This window comes from Vipera berus (assembly GCF_964194415.1).
Source record: "Vipera berus genome assembly, chromosome: 1".
NCBI lineage: Eukaryota > Metazoa > Chordata > Lepidosauria > Squamata > Viperidae > Vipera > Vipera berus.
Window position 1 is genome coordinate 269,059,998 of NC_138202.1, and position 21,509 is coordinate 269,081,506.

The 21,509-nt window shown below is 39.1% G+C and overlaps 2 protein-coding genes across 6 annotated transcripts in view; one reads left to right on the forward strand and one right to left on the reverse strand.

Annotated features, from left to right (window-relative positions):
- Positions 1 to 16,934, forward strand: part of ECT2L (epithelial cell transforming 2 like) — a gene marked incomplete at its 5' end in the record, with an annotated part of 41,229 nt that extends 24,295 nt beyond the window's left edge. The window contains 7 exons of the mRNA XM_081346749.1: positions 425 to 572; positions 2,350 to 2,423; positions 3,555 to 3,711; positions 8,664 to 8,729; positions 9,919 to 10,004; positions 11,411 to 11,583; positions 16,751 to 16,934. Coding sequence (XP_081202875.1) covers positions 425 to 572; positions 2,350 to 2,423; positions 3,555 to 3,711; positions 8,664 to 8,729; positions 9,919 to 10,004; positions 11,411 to 11,583; positions 16,751 to 16,881 — 835 coding nt within the window. The 3' untranslated portion in view covers positions 16,882 to 16,934. The remainder of the gene's footprint in view (positions 1 to 424; positions 573 to 2,349; positions 2,424 to 3,554; positions 3,712 to 8,663; positions 8,730 to 9,918; positions 10,005 to 11,410; positions 11,584 to 16,750) is intronic.
- A 2,266-nt stretch (positions 16,935 to 19,200) lies between these two features.
- REPS1 (RALBP1 associated Eps domain containing 1) overlaps positions 19,201 to 21,509 on the reverse strand; it is a 47,517-nt gene continuing 45,208 nt past the window's right edge. For all 5 annotated transcript variants that reach the window (XM_081340228.1, XM_081340226.1, XM_081340227.1 and 2 more), the window contains one exon: positions 19,201 to 19,427. In XM_081340228.1, coding sequence (XP_081196354.1) covers positions 19,359 to 19,427 — 69 coding nt within the window. In that variant the 3' untranslated portion in view covers positions 19,201 to 19,358. The remainder of the gene's footprint in view (positions 19,428 to 21,509) is intronic.

Below are 21,509 nucleotides of genomic sequence, written 5' to 3' on the forward strand. Positions count from 1 at the left end.
TGCGATAACTGGATACCGGGGATTTTCTTAATAAAATATGCATTGAACAGCAGCAATCAGAAGGGCCAACTATTTTTCAAGGGGCAGCTTCTATTCTACCACTTTTTCAGATTTCTACTTGGGTATGTGCCAAATTTATCAGTTTTTAGGAACAGAATGTTTTAAGGTTGGCCAACTGAATATTAAGCTTACCTGTGATAAATTTAATATCACAAATTAATAGTTTTATGTAGCCTTACTGGGATCTTTTCTACTAGAGTAGAGACAGACACATTAAAGGTAAGCCCTAAGTCTTGCCTCATTGAAACTGGGAGGGAGATAACTCCTTAGATGTAGAAACATAATGTCATCACCAGCTGTTGCAACTTGTCTGCAACCAGATAGAAAGATAGAAACACCCTTCTTATGTCTGTTCCAAATACAGGTGTTTTTTAGCTGAGTTAACACGAAGGTTTAATGAATGGAGCCCTGCCCAAAACGTAGGAGACATATTCATTAAGTTGGGCCAGCAGTTTCAAACATATACAAATTTTTTCAACAACTATGCAGTAATTCTGAAAACTATAGATGAGGTAAGAAAGCACTAATCTCCCAAGATCTGGTTTATTCTTATCTGCAGGCTTATTTTATTAAACATACTCTCGCTAATTCTTTTAAAATACATGATGGACATTTCCCTTTTACCACTTTCAAATGGTGCCGGTGATGGAAGCCTTTGGTTTTGGCTAGCATGCATACAACAGGTTTAACTGGAATTCTCCTCATCTCAATGGAGCCAGAAAATAGGTTTGAAGCTGCCTACCATCATGCCTGGAGGATTTTCAGATTCCTCTCCCTTGAGGCCAGCATGTATTATGGCAAGAGGTTTTTGCTGTTCAGTTGTTTCTTTTTAATCTATTCATTTCTAACCTGATATCAGCGTTTGTGTTTTCCCAGTGATGCAGTCCATCTCTCTGGATTAACATGGCTTCCTTCTTCTCATTCATAAGCTATTTTGATATTTCAATTAATTTTACTGTGTAGCCTATCTCCCTGTTTTTTGATAGCTGTGTTCGCCTTTCATCTAGTTACAGGGGTGTCAAACTGCCGGCCCATGGGCCGGATGCGTCACGCCAAAACCACACCCACCCCATTGCCAACAATGAGAAAAAGTCATGATACGTTGCAATACACCATGTGACGTCACAAGTTTGACACCCCTGATCTAGTATAAGCCAGTTGCTATTCAATGTAGGTTTTCCATTCCACACAATATCAATTGATGAAGGGACAGTTTTGGTAGGATTGTTTCAGATTTATCTCCAGAATTGACACTTGGCTTATTTTAGCGATATGGGATATCAAATTACACAATAAGAAAATATAAGGAAAACAATACCTGCCGTATCAGATGCATAATCAATATGGTGAATCAGAATCAGATTAGAGCTGAAAGGGACCTTGGAGGTCTTCTAGTCCAGCTCCCTGCTCAAGCAGGAGATCCTATACCATTTGAGACAAGTGACAAGTGACTGTTTTTAAGACTGTCTTCTTAAAAACCTCCAGTGATGAAGGCAAGTTCTTCCACTGATTAATTGTTCTCCCTGCTAGGAAGTTTCTCCTTAATTCCAGGTTGCTTCTCTCCTTGATTAGTTTCCATGCATTGTTTCTTGTCCTGCCCTCTGGTGCTTTGGAGAATAAATTGAACCCCTCCTCTTTTTGGCAGCCTCTCAAATACTGGAATCATATCCACCCTAGTTTTTCTTTTCTCTAGTTTAGCCAAACCCAAATCCTGCAACCGTTCATATGTTTTAGTCTCCAGGCCTTTAATCATCTTAGTTGCTCTTCTTTGTACTATCCTTATTATTTGTATTATCCTTATTATTCCTGCCTGTGAACTGGATGGCCTTAACTAGTTTGAGCTGTTCAGTGAATTAATGGTATCTATTTCCATTAAATAAAAAATGTTCCTTACAATCATAATGACACACAACCACAGATTAGGGCACAAATTGCAGTTTAATGCCTAGTTTCAAGTTGGCACAAAGTTACATGCAAACCATGGCTGATGGCAGAGGGTTTTTGTTCTTATCTGATGTGCCTACACAGAGAATTCCTAAACTTCTCAAGCCAATTTAGTTCTCATCATTATGTTGATTGGGAACGATGGGCTTTATAATCCAACACATCTGGGTGCAGACTGGTGGAGAATGGTGTAGTCCAAATATAGAGGGATGCACATCATTGTGGAAAACTCTAAAGGGGAAACAAAGAAGGCAAAATGTGTTAGGAACTTCATTAAGGCAATAGTCTGAATACATTTTCTGCTGCAGCTCCCATCATGGTAATCCAAATCTCTTGTTTCCATAGTGCCGAGAAACTATTCCAGTATTCCGTGCTTTCTTGAAGAGACATGATCGGACTGTTGTTACCACCATGAGAAGGTAACTTCATAAGGGAAGGATTGTCATAGCCCTGGGAGCAACACATTGGCACATGTCTTCTTTTATTCAATGTTTAAGTATATCTTTTGTGAGGTTGAATTCTGACTTAAAGAGGGAGTCCTAGTAAATAAGGAAAAAAGCAAAGTTAGGCTCAACCAAATAATGCTTTTCAGAAAATTTGTTCAGGAGCAATTTATCCAGGACTGGATTAATCCATAAAGTTCTAGAAAGACAAAGACCCAGAACTTTCTTGATCTGCCTCTGTCAGCCATAAATAATCCTTTGACTGAACTGGAACAATTTGCAAAGGAAGTCCAGGTAGCTGTTAGAGTACTGCCAGCCCTTCAACCTTGTTTTATTCACAGAATAACATCAGTACAGTACATTCTTTTTTCGTCTAGAAAATGCACACTATTCAATTGCCTTGGCAAATATGTACTGTATATCTGCTTGCATATATGAGGAAAGGAAACATTCTACGATTGCATAGAGGGTAGGAGCAGAAGCACTACTAATTTCTTTCCATTTCATATTCTTATCTTCTCTGGCCTGCAAAAAACTATTTTAACTCTAGGTTTTGGCTCATAGTTGAATGAACATAAACACCAGCTTCTTCCTTCTTTCTTTTTCTTTCATTGGATACCTGGCCCAATGTATTTTGGGAGTATCCCACACCCAGGAAGGAAGGGAAATGATAGGTAGGTAGGTATTTGACATGATAGTTTGGCCTATTGGCTAAACCAGGGGTAGGCAACCTCGGCTCTTTTATGACTCATGGACTTCAACTCCCAGAATTCCTGAGTCAGCTAATTCTGGGAGTTGAAGTCCATGAGTCATAAAAGAGCCGAGGTTGCCTACCCCTGGGCTAAACAAACTGCACATCTGGTGCTGAGGTCTTTTAAAGTTGTGATGATGGCGGCATTGACATTAGAGCAATCTTCTTTGCAAAGTAAAATAGAGTAATATATCAAGCATGCAGATCATAGCAGTTTATAGATAAGATTTTAAAGCAGTTAAGTTACTTAAAGAGTTAGTTGACTCTAAAATTTAAGTCTCTTTGCAAATTATTTTGATTGTGCTTATTTATCATTTTTGTAATCAATGCATTAAATGTAAATGTTGGCTGTGTAGCTTACAGGAACTTCTGCTCTGCCCTTCTAAAAGGATCAAAGAATATATCACTCTCCTCTATGCTCTTAGACTTCACACTCCTCAAGAACATACTGACCATGAAGACTTGGCCACTGCAATTAAACAAATGAAACAACTCAAAGATTATATAGACCAGGTCTGTCTTTTACATTTGCTTCAGCATGATGATTATTTTGCACCGTTTTGGATGAATGGGATTTATTGCATGCTACATGGAATATCCTCTAGTTTAATTATCCCAATTGGGATTATGAAGTAGGGGTTCCTCCTTTAATGCAATGGGATTTGTGGTTTCAGTCACATTCTGGAGCTGCTGTTAGTTGCAAAAGGAAAAACAAACACAAAATAACTATAGGATATTTCCTCTGTGGCTAATAGGAGGTCAAAATAGCAAACTGGGCTGGGGAATTCCGGTCACAGCTGTTCAGTTTTACATCTTTGTAGATTCTTCCAGATATGCTCACAATTCAAGTTTAGACAGACAGTAACTAGAGAATTTATTTTTCAACCAATGGTAATAGCCAGGAGAATTCCTATCACAGGGAGAATTACCTAGTATCAACTTGATTATTCTTCAGAACATTCTCCAACCCATTAAATAGAATGCAGACCAGGTTTATCTCTTTCTGTGTTAACAGCTGATCTGTCACAATGCCTGACTTTGGGGAATATTCTTGTACTGCTGGATTTGAAGTGATCTAAAATGGTTACTTTCTCACTTAAATTTGTGGTTAAATTGCTCTATGCAACATAAAATTAAAGCCTGTTCATTATGTCTTCTGACTGCTATCTGCTGTTTATGAACAGTATGTGCTTCTTTGTCCTACATAGTGGCCTTCACGATCTTTCCATTTTTGTATTGTACATAAGTTCTGCTCTTTCTTAAATTGTTGGAATTGTGGGTAGGCCTTAGGATACTTGGAGAGATTCCATGGTATGGGGGCCAATCTAAAGTCTAACAGGTAATCTGCTGGTGAGATTTATACAGTTTTTTATTGGCATTTGGATTGTCACTTTGTTGATGCAATTTTTGGTTTATATGTTGTTGTTTTTTAGATATGTATACCACTGTTTGCTGGTAAGAATATCTTTTTCTCTTGTGAATTTGATTCTGTTAAAGATGTTATTGATTGTGTTGCGTTTTCCAAGTAACCTTTTTTTTAATTATGACAAGTGTTTTGTTACGCTTAACAGAATCTGCATTTTGGATTGTATGTGTGGGAGGGCAATTGCTTCCAGATGTTGCATGACTGTGTTTTTTTTTTGCTATGAATCCGGAGATATTTTATTTATTTTTTATTTTAATTCCATTTATATCCCGCCCTTCTCCGAAGACTCAGGGTGGCTTACAAGCTTAGCAGTAGCCTTCATTCTATGTATATGCCTGCTTATTAGGGCTTTCAAACACACCCCAAGCGGCATTATTACAAAGTCAGCTTATTGCCCCCAACAATCTGGGTCCTCATTTTACCTACCTCGGAAGGATGGAAGGCTGAGTCAACCTTGAGGCAATTTCCATAAGGGTTCCTTTGATTAGTTTGTTCTGTCCATCAGAATGAAAGTCAGTCCAGAGGCAAAGGTTATATGATTAAATTTATTAAATGTTTATATGCTTGACAAGGTTTGGTACTTTATATAATGAGGCTTGAAATGGCTGATTTTGGATCCATAGATGTGTAGGGTGTTCTGTCCTGAAATGAGGTAATAATTTCATCTTTCTCAATTGTTACACCTTCTTCGATTTTCTGAAGACCCTGCAATGATGAATTAATTGTATGTTTATTCCTATTTATACAATTTCCAATTTGGGGGGGTGAGTCCTAAGTTGTATGTTGTGGTTTCAGGTAGCAATACAGTTAGATAGCTAATATGTTTCATTTGCCTATTTTGGGAGCATCTATTAAAACAAGGGACAATGGATCCACAACTTTTCATATGCTATTCTTCTTTTATAAGCTGTCTTCTGTTACTTACATCATTGACAGTTTTCTTGGTTTGCTTTCCAATCTCTCTTAGGTTTGTATATTTGTACTCTGTAATATATTTATGATTGCACGATAAATACAACAAATATGTAAATGCTCAGTTGTTCATGTGGTACACTTTCATCATACAACTGTTAATTTTTACCATGTAAGACATACATCATCAGAATTTGTCTGAAGGCAGTCTTCTCCCACAAAAGGTTACTTAGCTGTTTTAAATTTATGCAAAGATTTCAGACAGGTGACTCTTTATATGAATATTGAAATGAGGGAAATTACATTTTCTTGGCAGACAATAGTTTGAGCTGATCTGTTTCAGAAGGTAATGTTTTGAGGGACTATAAAATAGGTTTTCAAAATTTAATCCAAACATACATGACTGATTCACTGTGCTAATTTGACTTCATTTTTTTTTAAAAGTAACATACAGTTGTTTCATTTGTTTTTTAAAGAATATCTTCTTTTTTATCATATTTTATTAGTTTTCTAATTTTACAATTAAGTATTTAAAAAGCAATGTGGTGACTGAGTTAATCAATAGTTCAATAACATACATAAATCTAGTACATATCTCAAGTTACAACATATTTCCTCTTTTTTCCCTTTAATATCAAAAACATTCTTATTACATTTATCAATAATTTTTAGCTTATGCATAGCTTAATTGTGTTTACATTCAATCCTTATATACAATCAATGTCCTGTGATTGCTTTTTTCCCAAGCTTTAATTTCCCATCAATATTCAAATTAACATTTGATATTTATAATTTCCAAACTTTAGGTAACCAAAGTTTCCCTTATTTCAACTTCTTCCTTTTCAAAACAAAATCTAATATTCTAAGTACACATCTTATCTGAGTATGGTCTTGTTCGGTTTTCTAAAAGTTATCTATTTTCCACCATATTAAACCATCTAATTAATAATACAGTAGCCCCTCTAATAAATCAGAACCATTATATGTATTATCTGGTTAACCAATAAATCAATAGTATACATAATTTTTTTTCTTTTAGGCCTAAATTTTTAAAAGTTCAAATATTCCCTGTCTTTTTCTGATAATCTCTATTATTTCATATTAGGCAAACAGAATTCTTGTTTTCAACTAATTACAAATATTTTAAATTAGGTGACCAAAATTTCCCTTATCTCAACTTCTCCCTTTTTCCCTTTTCATACCAAAGTCTATTAGTCTTGTTACACATCTTAGCTATTCAATTATAATGTTACTTTATTTTCTAAAAATTATCTATTTTCCGTCATAATCAACCCTCTAATTCAGACATGTCAAACTCGCGACGTCACATAATGTTGCGCAACGAATCGGAACTTTTTCACCATGGGGTGGGCCTGGTTTCCCGATGATGCGTCCAGGCCGCAGGCCGGCAGTTTGACCCCCCTGCTCTAATTAGTAATATGAAATTGACTCTAATAAATCAAAACCATAATTTTCTTCAGCCTTACTCTGGCTTTCTTCCTTTGCCAACTAGCCTTCCATGTCAATGCTTTTAAATCATCAAATAGTTCTCCCTCTATTATTATATATATTGTTTGAAATAAGAAAGATAGTTTGTTGCAGTTTTTTTTGGAAGAACAAGCCCATTTGTATTCATTAGGTCACCTCCCTATTACTCCAATTTCCCACAATTATCCTGATAGGTTTATCTTCCATTCAATCTGTGCTTCTTCCTTTTCCTTGAATTTCTTCTGATTTATGTAAAAAGTCTTTTCCATTTTCAGTGTTGTCACTCCCTTTTCTGATTTTTCCATTGGCTGGATCTCTTGGTCAATTGAGTCCTCTGTCTTAGTATTCAGTTGTTCTCCTGTTATTTTCTGCATTGTTAGTTCTTTAGTTGTAGTCAAGATCTGGGTTTGTATATCTAAGCTGGCATCTTGTTCCTTTATGTTGCATCTTATTTTGTCACAAGCTGAAAGAATGGTTTCCTATATTGATTTCAACATGGAAAGGATTTTTTCCTGATCTTCATCCATAATCTCTTGATAGTGTATTAAGCTGAAGACTTTAGAATCAAACATTAAAAATAGTTTTGGGGGTTTTTTATAACTGGGTATGGGACATCTATTTCACGTGTTATAGGTGGTCTTTATAGTTGAAATTGTTTGTCAAGTAAGAATTTATAGTCCAAGGTAATAGAGCATCTTGTATAATAACAAATGCTTCTCATGTAGAGAAATAGGAAAGCAATTCCCACGTGTAGCTCTAAAAGTCAGTAAAAGTTTACATTCATAGTTCAAACAGGCCAAATATACTGCCCAAAGTTCCTTCTTTGCAGCTGAGTTGTTCACAGGTGGTATCTGTCAAGGTCAGAAAAGTTTTTTGTAGAGTCTGGGCTTCAAGCCAAGTCTCTTTTAATCAATAACAAGTTGTAATACCATACTTCACCAGACGATGTCACTGATGCCATTTAAAGGTTTTTAAGTCCAAAGTTTTTATAATAGTTTTTCAAGTTTTATCTTTTTTTTAGATAAAAACAAATGTCTCCAGTAAGAATAGGAAAACTTTTAGTCCCCAAGTTTCAAAAGCATATACATCCAATTAGATTAAAATTGTTCTTATAGTTGCTCCCCTGGGTGGGTAGTCACCGCTTTTCTTAGAGGATGAAATTCCCTTCCCTCTCTCCTCACAGGGGAAAAAATACTTTGGGTAGCTTTTACAGGAAAAGATACTTAAAGTCTTTAAAAGAAGATCAGATCTCACCCAGTTTCATCCACATTGCTTTAAAGGTGCTTGGTGGTGATTTTGACTTCGGCTGTCAGCAGCTTAGTGACGAGCCATATTGCTATGGCTGGTCTTTCTCCCACTGGTTTGGAGAGCTGCCCTGGATCAAACAGAAGGGCCACCGCCCTCCTGCGATCAAGTGGGGGGTCCCCTCCTTGCTCGTCGCTCCTACAGGGCAACTTTCAACCCTTTCTAGGGTCCCCCAGCAGGACAAATTCAGACACGGAAGATGGAGCTTGCCTTCCTGCATCTGCAGGCGCCGCAATGGCAAACCAGAAGTCGAAGAATATTTTCTTAATTATGTAGCATAGCCCTCTCAAGAGATCCTTGCAGTTACTTAATTCCCATATATTAAATTTTCTAGTTGAAACTGAATGTGGGCAGAAATGATCAGCTATTGAGTGTGCAACGATGTATCCAAGGAGGACCTGTAAGTAATCAGCTTTTTCTATATGAACCAAAATGCCCAACAAGTGTATGACATTTATTTGTGATAATGGCAGAAAATGTTTCCATAGGATGAGTTTTGTGTGCTCAACAATAAACGACAAAGATAAAACCAATTGATTTACTCAAAGAAATATATTTTGGTAGAGTGAGAAAGAAAAGTAAATGCCTTTTATGAATGGGAAAGTTGATTGGAAAAGTATTAAAAGCGCGAAATGGGAATGTGTCAAATACAAGACAGGGTGTACAATAAAACAATGAAAATAAAAATTATAGAAGTAAAACACAGTGGCTGACTTATTAGATTTAACTAGGCTAAAATCCCACTCAAGCAAAGAGCTGTGTTATTCTATAGTAATTAGTGTCCTTGACTAGGAATAAGGTTTCTATAATATTTGACTCATCTTCAAAGGCAGCTCCATGCTGAGCTCATTGTGATAGCCCAGCTGCAAGGTGGATCGGCTTTAAGTGACTGTTACCAATTCATTGTGGTAGGTAAACTACAACTGTTGTGCCAGCCAAAACTGAGGAATAGGTCCCCCAGGCTACAGTCTCTACATGCTGATTTAGCAGGAATTGTCAACACAGAGGTTCTTTTCCCAACTCAAGGATTAACTTAATCTGGGAGATTGTGATCCTAGCAAGAACCATTAGGTTCAATGTTAACTACCCTGATGTTTATAAACACAAGCAAATATCTATTGTCACGGTTTGGCTGTTGTTAGTTTGAGTTTCTTTCTCCCTATTCAGACCCTAATTATCTCCAGAAGCCAGTACCACTGGACTTGGAAATTGGAATATACTGTATGAGACAGCCCATGGATGGTTGGATTGATGTACTGATTTATTGCCCATGGATCAGATGTTGGATCCCTCACTGTAACCATCCATTGGTGAATCAGAAGCAGCCATTTATGTATTTATTGGAGTGTTGTCGATATGTTTTTAAATTGCTGTTTGACACCTAAAATCTTTATGTTGAACTGGATGACCATACAGATTGAAACAAGAAATAGAGTAGGCAAAGAATGTTGATCAATATGTCAAAAAGTACTTACGATGTTGAAACATTTTAGAAGTCTGTGAGTTATAAGTATTGCAATTAAATGCAAAATAGCTAACAAATAATGAATCAATTTGGTAACAATAATTTTTAATGTTCTAATTCACAGCAGTTATTGAAAGCCAGTAGATATCTAATTATGGTGCAAGATGTGACCCAGCTAAACTGTTCTCAGAGAACGAATTTGCCATTCAGGTAAATGTATCAGTAAAAATATTAAGGTTAATATAAACAAAATGAGGGCTAGCATTATAGAAATGTTCCTCCATTTGTTTTTAAAGGCTTTCTTCTTTCTAAATAATAAATGCTAAATGTATTGAATTATTTATTGTGTAAATAATGTGTCGTGTTGCATACTTTCCTTTTTAGAGTGCAATGAATCTTTAAAAAAAATAAATAGAAAAATACAAATATAAACATAAACACAAGTATATAAACACAGTTATAAAACCCTACAGTATAACTCTGGGTAGTTTTGAGGCTGCTTATCCATGGAGATTCTGCCCACCCAATTCAAGAGCACAAAGAGTCCCTACACCAATAGCTGAAGGTTCCCATCCTCAAGAGGTCTGAAGAGCCTTGGTGGAGCAGTGGGCTAATGCCTCCTTAAGTAACACCAGCTGCCTGCAATTAGTGCAGGTTCGAGTCCCACCAGGCTCAAGGTTGACTCAGCCTTCCATCCTTCCGAGGTAGGTAATATGAGGACCCAGATTGTTGGGGGCAATAAGCTGACTTTGTAAAAATGCCGCAGGGGGGCGAAAGCCCTAATAAGCAGGCATATACATAGAATGAAGGCTATTGCTAAGCACATTGATTTGTGCTTCTTAGATTGTAAGCTGCCCTGAGTCTTCGGAGAAGGGCGGGATATAAATGGGATTTTTTTAAAAAAGTGAGTATTCTCTACAGGGACTCCCCTATTCTGGAGCAGCTTGGTCCCCGATGCAAGGGGAGTTTCCCTTCCCCTGTCCTTTTGGAGGCTCATAGGAACTTGGCAGATTTGAAAATCCTTGGGACTTAAGATCCTCCTGTTGCTAGAAATATTTACCCTAATTTTACATCTACTTTTTTATTGCATTTTTCTTATTGTACAGTATGTTACTGTTACCAATGCATTAGCTGCAGCTGTTGCTTGTGTGTAGCGCTTAGAGTAATCTTGACTGAAATGGTTTACAAATGTATAAATAAAAAGATTAAAAAGAAATTAAATATAGGGCCACAGTTAACAATGATATAATTATATCATTGGGCAAAACAATACGTGTGCCACTAACATTCCAGAAATGTACAGCAAATCAGCCTTTTTAATGAGGTCCTTGCTGAGCTTTGAGTTTGAGCAGTTAGGGAAATATTTCATGTGTATTGAATTGGATGAAACTTGTTAACTTTTGTATTTTATTGTAGTGATCCAAAAATTTTGTGTTTTGTGATATCTTACACTTTTTAAGGTATATAGACTTTTTTCTTTTAGTACACTTTTATAAACATTCACTATAATGCGTTTTAAAAAAATGTTTACTGCATTTGAATGTTGTCCTGTGGCTGTTAAATGATTTATAAATTATATTAACATGGATAATGAAATGAATCCTTCAATTTTCCAGGTTGTATGAGCATACCCATGATCTTAGACTTTTCCTGTTCAATGATGTCCTTGTTATTTCACAACGCAACATGTCCTACAAGCCCTTTGAACGAATCCCCAAGGTCACTTACCAGTTTTTGGCAACAATAATGCTCCATCAGCTCCAGATTGAAGATATTCCAGATTCTAAATGTATGCTTTTCATTACTCTAAAATAGTAAAAAAATGTTGAATGCATTCATAGAAATTTTTTTAAAAAATATATTTTTTAATGAAAGCAATAATATTGTTACAAAATCTCAGAGACATTCACAGAATCAAACCTATGTGATACCTGTGTATCTGGCAACTTCCTGCAATTTTCTTGACAAGATTTTCAGATGCGCTTTGCCCTTGTCTTCTTTTTAGGGCTGAGAAAGAGGGGCTGGCTCAGGGTTGCACAGCTGGCTTCCTGCCTAAGGAGGTATTAAAATTCCCAGTCTTTTAGTTTCAAGTCTGATGCCTTAACCACTGTACCAAACTGGCTCACTCTTCTTTATTACATACAACATTGCTTTTGAAAGTAGGCTTGTTCTGACTTGAGCATTTAGGAAACAAAGACCCTTGACTCAATTTTGAAGAATTTTTTTATTAAATGTAGCAGGAGAAGCTCTGTTTTAATGATCTCCAGCCCACTTGCCCAATGGGGGTGCAATTTCTGAAGTGCATTTGCTCACATAAGAAAGAAATGGGGAATATGAGCCTCAGTTGAAGGTGCTGGTGGTAACAGAGGTCAAGAGGGCAATTTGTGGCAGCATGCTTGAAGCTCCACACCCTTGTCTGCATGTCTGATGTTGATGCAGATACAAAACGGATGGGACTTTGGTGATGCTTTCATCATGACCATCTTGACTTGAGTTTAATCACATCCTCCCCCCCCTGCAGTTACTGCTGATTAAGACTTAGGGTGGTGTTTCTTTGGTCAGCGAACAATGGAAGTAGCAGGAGATGCTTAATTCCCACTTCCTTGAAAGGCAGGATCCAGGGATTACAAAAGCTGTGCCCTTTAGGAAAGGGAAGACAGTCTTTTGAGTGGATAAAAATAGTAATGTTCTGTTCTGTTCATGAGGACGCAGTATAAAAGAGCAGAAGTATTCTGTAACTATCCTTGTGAAAAGCTTTTGGGGAAAAAATGGGGCTGGATTTTCTGCTTCACTTCAGATGTCCTGTTTTACCTTCTCCAATAGTCCTCAATTTACAACCATTTGCTTAGCAACCATTTCAAAAGTTCAGTTACAAAGGCAATGAAGAAAAATGACCTACAACCAGTTCTTGCACCTATGACTGTTGTAGCATCTGCATAGTTACGTGATCAAAATTTGGGTGCTTGGCAACTGCCATGTATTTACAACTGTTGCATCATCCTGGAGTGATGTAAATTTGAACCTTCTCAGCCACCTTCCAGCAAGCAAAGCCAATGGAAGAAGCCAGATTTGCTTGACAACCATGTGATTCACTTAACAGCTGCAGTTATTTGTTTAACAACAGTAGCCAAAAAGGTTGTAAAATCTGGCACGGCTGACTTCATCACCACCTTGCTTAGCTACAGAAATTCTGGTCCAATTGTGACTCTTAAGTCGAGGACTACCTATATAATAGAATATTCCCTCGCCAGTTTACAGGTAGTCCTCTACTTATAACTGTTTGTTTAGTGACCAAAGTTACTGAAAAAAATGATTTATGATTGTATTGCACACTTATGACCATTGCAGCATTCCCATGATGGTCAGGTGATCAAAATTCAGATCAACTTGGCAACTGACTCATATTTATGATGGTAGCAGTGTCCCAGGGTCACCTTTTGTGACCTTCTGACGAGGAAAGTCAATGGGGAAGCCAGGCTCACTTAACAACTGTGTTCATAATTTAACAACTGCAGTGGTTCACTTAACAACAGTGGCAAGAAAGGTAAAAGGGGGCAAAACTCAAGAAATGTCTCCCTTAGTACATACTGTACTGCAGGAGAGAGAAAATATCCACACATTTTCACTTTGAATCTGCCTTAAGTCTCAGTATTTGCTGCTGGGGTGGCAGATTTATCAAAATGAGCGTATAACACTGGAATGGATGCTAAATCATATCCAAATCCCTCAAGGTTTTATTTGAAATTCTGGAAGTCTATTTAGAATACAAACTAGTATGTGTACTCAGACACAAAGAAAGAACGGAATAATACAAATCAAACTGATGGTAGTCAAAAGCAACTGCTCAGTAATGTAATGAATGCATTCATTACCCTCATTCTGGTTCTCTTAGGATATATAAGTCATTGACTGAGATGGGTGGCTATAGAAATTGAAGAAAGAAAGAAAAAGGGAAAGAGAGAAAGAGAAAGGAAGAAAAAAGAGAAAGAAAGGGAGGAAGAGAAAAAGAAAGAGAGAAACAGAAAGGAAGAGAAAAAAAGAAAAAAAAGAAAGAAAAAAGAAAGAAATTTTTTTTGGCTCAAGGATAAAAGCCTGAGCCTTTTATAAATTTGCACACTGTGGGCAAAGTAATTTGGCCAAAAATATTCCAGTGAAAGCAAAAATATTTGTATCAAATATACTGTATCTAAAGATGGATCCATCCCGACTACATTTTAGAAGTAGAGCCAGAATTAAGCCAAACACCTAGAAGTCAATAACCACACAGTCATCCTTACTAAAGATATCAAACTAAGTCAGACTTAAGCTGAACATTTAAAATTTAACAATTGGCAAGTTGTCCTGCAGCGAATTGGCCACAGCGAGTTGGCCTAGCCCCAACCTGACGGTGTGACTCAAAAATCTTATGGAATTTATGTAATCCATTTAGAATTCAAATATCTTGGACGATGACTGGAAAATTTTTTAGAAGGGTTTTATTGGACTGAGATTTATAAAATCTTAAAGCTGCTTGTAACAATCCTTACCACTTTGGAGGGGAAGTTGTCATTTCTAAAGATAGGGAGTAGGTTGAAGGGTATTCAGTTGGCAAGAGGATCTAAGGCCTTAATGTTGTGGTCCTATACAGAAGCAAGGAAGGGGATTGTTTTGTAAGCTGCACCCAGTTTTACCACCTTTTTCTGCCATGCTGAAGCAAATCGCTGCAGTTGTTAAGTGAATCACACAGTCATTAAGTGAATCTGGAGTTCCCCCCTTTAGTTTGCTTGTCAGAAGGTGGCTGGGAAGGCAGCAAATGGCAACATGATGGTGCAACCTTCCTAAATCCAGGCCAATTACCAAGTAACTGAATTCTGATCATTTCATCGTGGGGATGCTGCAATGATCCTAAGTGTGAAGACTAGTTGTAACTCTCTCTTTTTATAGTGTCTGTAACTTTGAATAGTCACTAAATGAATGGTTGTATATCAGGGACTACCAAATATGAAGGTGGCATTTTGGGGCTTTTTGTTGCTCTAAGACAAATAGATCATTGACTCCAATCATTAACAGCTCTCTCTCTCTCTCTCTCTCTCTCTCTCTCTCTCTCTCTCTCTCTCTCTCTCTCTCTCTCTCTCTCTCTCTCTCTCACACACACACACACACACACACACACACACACACAACCCAAAGCAAAACATTGGATGGAAAGCCCCCTCACTTTGGCATACCGGTATGTGTTTCCTGTTTAGCCAGTATTTATAGATTAGAGTAGCTACTTCTGCAGTCAGGATATGTCAGGACAAATCCAGAACTGCCTTTATTGGGAAGCTGAGAAAGCTATTGGTACTTTCCTTGATCATTCGTATGCACCCTTACTATCCTTCAACCGGTTCAAATTGGATTTCCCTTTAAAGCCAGATAAACAGCATCTGACTCCAGCCAGTAGATCATAAAGGAAGTAAATTTCTGTGTTTTAGTTTCCTAAGTCATTTCCTTTAGATGATTAAGTCCACCCACCAGTGATCTCACCTCTAGACAGGCCAGTTTGGTGTAGCGGTTAAGGTATTGGCCGATAAACTGGGAGACTGAGTTTGAATCCTGCCTTAGGCACAAAATTAGCTGGGTGACATTGTGCCAAACACACCACCTCCACCTTAGGAAGAAGCAAAAGGCAAACCAAAAATCTTGCCAAGAATACTGAGGGGACTAGTTCAGTTACAGTACAACTGATGTATGGGCATGCATACGTGTGCGCACATGCCCACTAAAAATCCTCAGCTTTCAGTTATTAATTTTGGAGTAGTGCATCTCAGGGAAAATATAACACACTTTTAAAAAACGTTCCTAAAATGAGAAATGTTTGGGAGCACTATAATTTAAATATTTCTTATTGGAGGTGTGGGAGAATGGGAAGAAAAATAGGATGTCACTTTAGTCTTATATTTAATTATTACCGGTGATAGGTCAGTTTGGACAAATTTCCTATGCATCTTGGAAAGAGACAGATAAGACAAGCCTTTTACCTACCTCTGACATTCTCCCAATGAACCTCACAGGAAGGCTGAAACTACGTATGGTTCAATACATGGCATGGGCCAGGTCACATGCAGAACTTTGGCTCTGAAGATATCTGTGGATCTGTCCCTGTGCCACCAGGTCAGATATAGTCAGTGCTCCAGTTCCCTTCCCGCTTGAGGGGGGGGGGGCGAAAGCCCTAATAAGCAGGCATATACATAGAATGAAGGCTATTGCTAAGCACATTGATTTGTGCTTTAGATTGTAAGCCGCCCTGAGTCTTCAGAGAAGGGCGGGATATAAATGGGATTAAAAAAAAAGTTATCTGGGGTAGGCAACCTTGGCTCTTTTATGACTCGTGGACTTCAACTCCCAGAATTCCTGAGCCAGCATGGCTAGCTCAGGAATTCTGGGAGTTGAAGTCCACGAGTCATAAAAGAGCCAAGGTTGCCTACCCCTGATCTAGTAAGACCTGGAAAGTTGGTCTCCTCAGCAGAGCCTTTTAGTCTTCCAAAAGGCCTTGAAAGGCTCAGCATAGGGAAAAGCTGGAGCTCACAGATTGCAATCATTTATGTATTGGGGAGTATTGTTTTGGGATAAATTTTGTATCTCTGGCGGCTAGTTTATCTATGTTTTGTTGTAAGCTGCTCAAGAGTTATGACGGATAAGGTAGGCAGCCATATAAATCTCTTAATACATTCATACAGGTTGGAATTTTCAGGCATTCCATGCAGGGATGCTTGTAATGTCTTCTTATGATAAATCTAGGTTTAGCTAGAAAGCCAATTTTTAATTCATTTCACAATAGCCACTTTGCGAACACTGAACAAGTAATGCTTATGTTATCATGAGAATTTTTTGCAACTTATGTCCATTCCAATTTTTAACTGCTGCACATGTTGACTTAAGAAACATTCATAAGGAATCTAAATTAATGACAATTTTTGTTTGCTTATTTTCAGATATCAAGAATGCTTTTCTTTTACAAGGGCCCAGGCATCAGTGGACCTGTTCTACAGATGAAGACAAGTTTGTATGGTTTTCTGTGTTACAAAAAGCAATTCACTGTAGTATCAGTGACGATGTAAACTGAATAAGGCAATGTAGTGACTGAAGTTGGGACTGACAACTCTGTCACTAAGTGAAGCAGTTGCTAAGTGAAACCCATTTCTGTGTTTATGATCTTATTTCAGTTTTCCTTTGTTTTATATACCTACAAGGGTTGTAAATGTGACAATTGGTCACCAAGTTTTCAACCCTGTTATAACTGCGAATGGTTGCTGTATGAGGCATTTGCTAAATGAGGACTGCCTGCATACTTTCCATGTATGTTGCTCATGATCTAAGGACATGGTGGACGTGACCATTAACTGCAATAACTTTTTAATTATAAGCAAATTTAGTATGAAATAAGTATATACAATGATTTATGACAGAAGGTTGTGGTTGAGTCATAGGTTATGAACGTGGTTATCAAAATAGACATCAGGAGTTTTTTTAAGGAATACTTCCTTATCACCAATAAGATACATCTTGGCTGATTTTGGACTTTACTTATCCAGTCAAAAAATTATATATGAAAATTTCAATTTTGCAGTAGAAATTGTTTCAAACACTATCACTATGCTCTCATCCGTATCTTGCACAAGTACTGGATAGGCATCTGCCACCCTTCTGCTGATTAGTGCTGGAGGAAATCTACGAACTAAATATTGTATAAGAGCTGGAATCTTTGGATTTGAATATGGGAATGTCAGGATTGAGCATAAGGCAGGCGCACACTATATCCAAGTGCTCACGAGCTTCAGAATAAATTTGTGAAAATAAAGTGGTTTTGTTTCAATGACTGAATATAAGGGATGTAACTACCTTTCTAGACCTTTCATATGTTTAGTAAAATAATAAAATTACATTTGCTATGACTTGATATCCTGTTTACGCCATACATGTAGAAAGAGATTAGTGAACCATTAATGTAACTGCATGATGCATTATATTTTATTTTGAACATATTGTTTTGCATGTGCTTTTTATGACTTTTTTTGCTTCTTCCTAAATGTTTGATATTTTCTACTAAAAAGTTTGTTTCCATTTTTTATTAGTGAATATATGACTATCAGTAGCATGTAGTCATCTTAGACTAGTAGAAATTCTGCAATCAGACATAGTCTGGCTCCCACAGAATGCTAAACATGTCTTTTTTATTTTATCCTACCGTAATGTATGAACTCACCCAGTTCTAGCCTTAAAATAACTGACTCCATATTCAGTAAAAAAAATGTACAAAAGTCAATTTTCTTTTCTTATTGAGCCAAATTAAAAGGATTAACTCCAATTAAAATATTGTGCTGTTTTATTGTTGTAAAAATCACACAGTTGCTAGTTCTGATTCTGCTGAGATACTTCCATGCATTTTAACATCTATGATCCCACAGCCAGAATAAGCCATTAAATAGAATATCTGCTGTTAGTCAGCATTAATGCAAATTTACATATGAGATCAAAAGGGTGTGTATTATACAATATACAACAAATCCTAATACAGTACATCAACCTGAATAGCAGGATACACTCAGGAAATTTTGTGTTAATAACGAAGCCTGTCTACAAGCAGAAGAATGCCTGGAGACATGAACAGAAATAAGAACCCAACTTTTTAAGAAACACAACTTGGGGGTGGTGGTGGGGGGTGAGGAGTAGAGGGGGAAGACTGGGAAAGAGTTGAGGTACTGACACATTTCTTGACCACAAAGGGTGTTACAGTAACGTTTGGTGGATGTGTCAGTTTGTAAAGGATAATGTGCAAAGCATGCAGCTATATGTGGTGTTCAGGAAAAGTGCATGACTGAGATTAACACCCGATCCTTTCACAGAAGAGAAACAGTTGTGGGCGGACTGCAAAATGGCATCATGAATGCAAACATTTTAACAATAGTCAAGCTGTGGTCACACACACAAGTTTATCAACAGGCAAGGACAACAGAATTTGGTATGGCAAAGTATAAAAGAACATAGGCTGGACTTGGAAGATATTGGGTTACTCAAAAAGAACAGGCTTCTGAAATTACTAATGATTTGCAAGACTGCAAACTCCGATTTGGGGATCCGTGATGACCACAGCTGGCTAGTTTTCCATTTACACAGTAAGACAGATGTGTAAAAGGTATTTATGATTAAATATATGTGCTTCTGTGATAAAGGTAGCTTTTGGGATGCTTTTATTTATGATGTTTTGACGTGAAATATAGAAAATTGATTCAGTATTCAGTTCCAGTTTGGGATGTAGGCCACTTAAAGTTGTATAAATCTGGTTCCAACTTAAAAATTGTGTCCTCCCAAGAAAATGGGAAGATTGGCAGTGCCAATATGTTGAACATTCAAGGAAACACTTATTTCATTCTTTGTATTAAAATTATAAAAAGTTACTTAAATACAGCTGTGGACAGAGGACATATCAATCACAACAAAAATGTTAAGAGTGCACTGAGTGAAACATATGGGATTTTAATTAGGCCTTTTACCCAATTTTCTGTTTCAGAGTTAATTATTTCACAGTTAATGGCAACTGGTTTATAAGTGAGAGAAGGGCCGAAGCTGTTCCAGTTGAACCTCCAGTGAAATTCTCTCCTCCAGGACATCCTAGAAAGGAGAAATTTGCCATTTAGATACCACAATGAAAGTGCATTACCATATGCGTGCACATGCATGTACAATTATACATATTTTGCTGGTTTTATGCAGAGAAGTGTTTATACAAATAATATAAGACAGTGAAGTTAGACACAATGTTTACTTCAGTATGCAAAATGTTTGCCTAAAAAAACAACATCAGTCAGCCATTATGTTCAATAATCTTGTTTAGGGAGGAACACTTGTGATTTCTTTGCAAGAGAAAAAGTAAATCAGTAAAGAAATACTGAAACAAACTGTTTCAACAAAACTATTTTACATTTAGTGAATAGAATAGAATTTAGAAGGGACCTTGGAGGTCTTCTAGTCCAGCCCCCTGCTCAAGCAGGAGAATCTATACCAGGGGTAGGCAACCTTGGCTCTTTTATGACTTGTGGACTTCAACTCCCACAATTCCTGAGCCAGCCATGCTGGCTCATGAATTCTGGGAGTTGAAGTCAAGTCCTAAAAGAGCCAAGGTTGCCTACCCCTGACCTATACCATTTCAGACAAGTGACTGTCTAGTCTCTTCTTAAAAATCTCCAGTGATCAAGCGCCCACAATTTCTGAAGGCAAGCTGTTCCACTGGTTAATTTTCCTCACTGTTAGAAACTTTCTCCTTAATCCCAGGTTGATTCGCTCCTTGAACAGTTTCCAAACATTGTTTCTTATCTTGCCCTCTGGTGCTTTAGAAAATAGTTTGACGCCCTCTTCTTTGTGGCAGCCCCTCAAATACTGGAATACTGCTATCATGTTGCCCCTGTTTCTTCTTTTCTTTAGACTAGTCCACCGGTCGGCAACCTGCGGCTCCGGAGCCGCATGCGGCTCTTTGAGCCGTCTCTTGCGGCTCCCAGCCGCCCGGTGCGCGCGCACCTCTTCCAACGGGCAGTGGTGCGCGCGCACCTCTCCAAATGGAGAGTGGCACCGCCCGTTTGGAGAGGTGCACGCGCACCTCCCCGAATGGGCAGAGGTGCGCGCGCACCTCCCCAAACCTTTGGAGAGGTGCGCGCGTACCTCCGCGCGAATGGGCAGCGGTGCCGCTCTTTGAGGAAGCTGCTGCGGCCCGTCTGCGAAGCTGCCGCTTTCGGCAGCTTCGCAGACGGGGCGCGGCAGCTTCCTCAAAGAGCGGCGCCCCTGCCCATTCCGAGAGGTGCGCGCGCACCTCTCCAAAGGTTTGGGGAGGTGCGCGCGCACCTCCGCGCGAATGGGCAGCGGTGCAGCTCTTTCAGGAAGCTGCCGTGGCCCGTCTGTGAAGCTGCCGAAAGCGGCAGCTTAGCAGACGGGCCGCGGCAGCTTCCTCAAAGAGCGGCGCCCCTGCCCATTCCGAGAGGTGCGCGCGCACCTCTCCAAAGGTTTGGGGAGGTGCGCGCGCACCTCCGCGCGAATGGGCAGCGGTGCCGCTCTTTCAGGAAGCTGCCGTGGCCCGTCTGTGAAGCTGCCGAAAGCGGCAGCTTAGCAGACGGGCCGCGGCAGCTTCCTCAAAGAGCGGCGCCCCTGCCCATTCCGAGAGGTGCGCGCGCACCTCTCCAAAGGTTTGGGGAGGTGCGCGCGCACCTCCGCGCGAATGGGCAGCGGTGCCGCTCTTTCAGGAAGCTGCCGTGGCCCGTCTGTGAAGCTGCCGAAAGCGGCAGCTTAGCAGACGGGCCGCGGCAGCTTCCTCAAAGAGCGGCGCCCCTGCCCATTCCGAGAGGTGCGCGCGCACCTCTCCAAAGGTTTGGGGAGGTGCGCGCGCACCTCCGCGCGAATGGGCAGCGGTGCCGCTCTTTCAGGAAGCTGCCGTGGCCCGTCTGTGAAGCTGCCGAAAGCGGCAGCTTAGCAGACGGGCCGCGGCAGCTTCCTCAAAGAGCGGCGCCCCTGCCCATTCCGAGAGGTGCGCGCGCACCTCTCCAAAGGTTTGGGGAGGTGCGCGCGCACCTCCGCGCGAATGGGCAGCGGTGCCGCTCTTTCAGGAAGCTGCCGTGGCCCGTCTGTGAAGCTGCCGAAAGCGGCAGCTTAGCAGACGGGCCGCGGCAGCTTCCTCAAAGAGCGGCGCCCCTGCCCATTCCGAGAGGT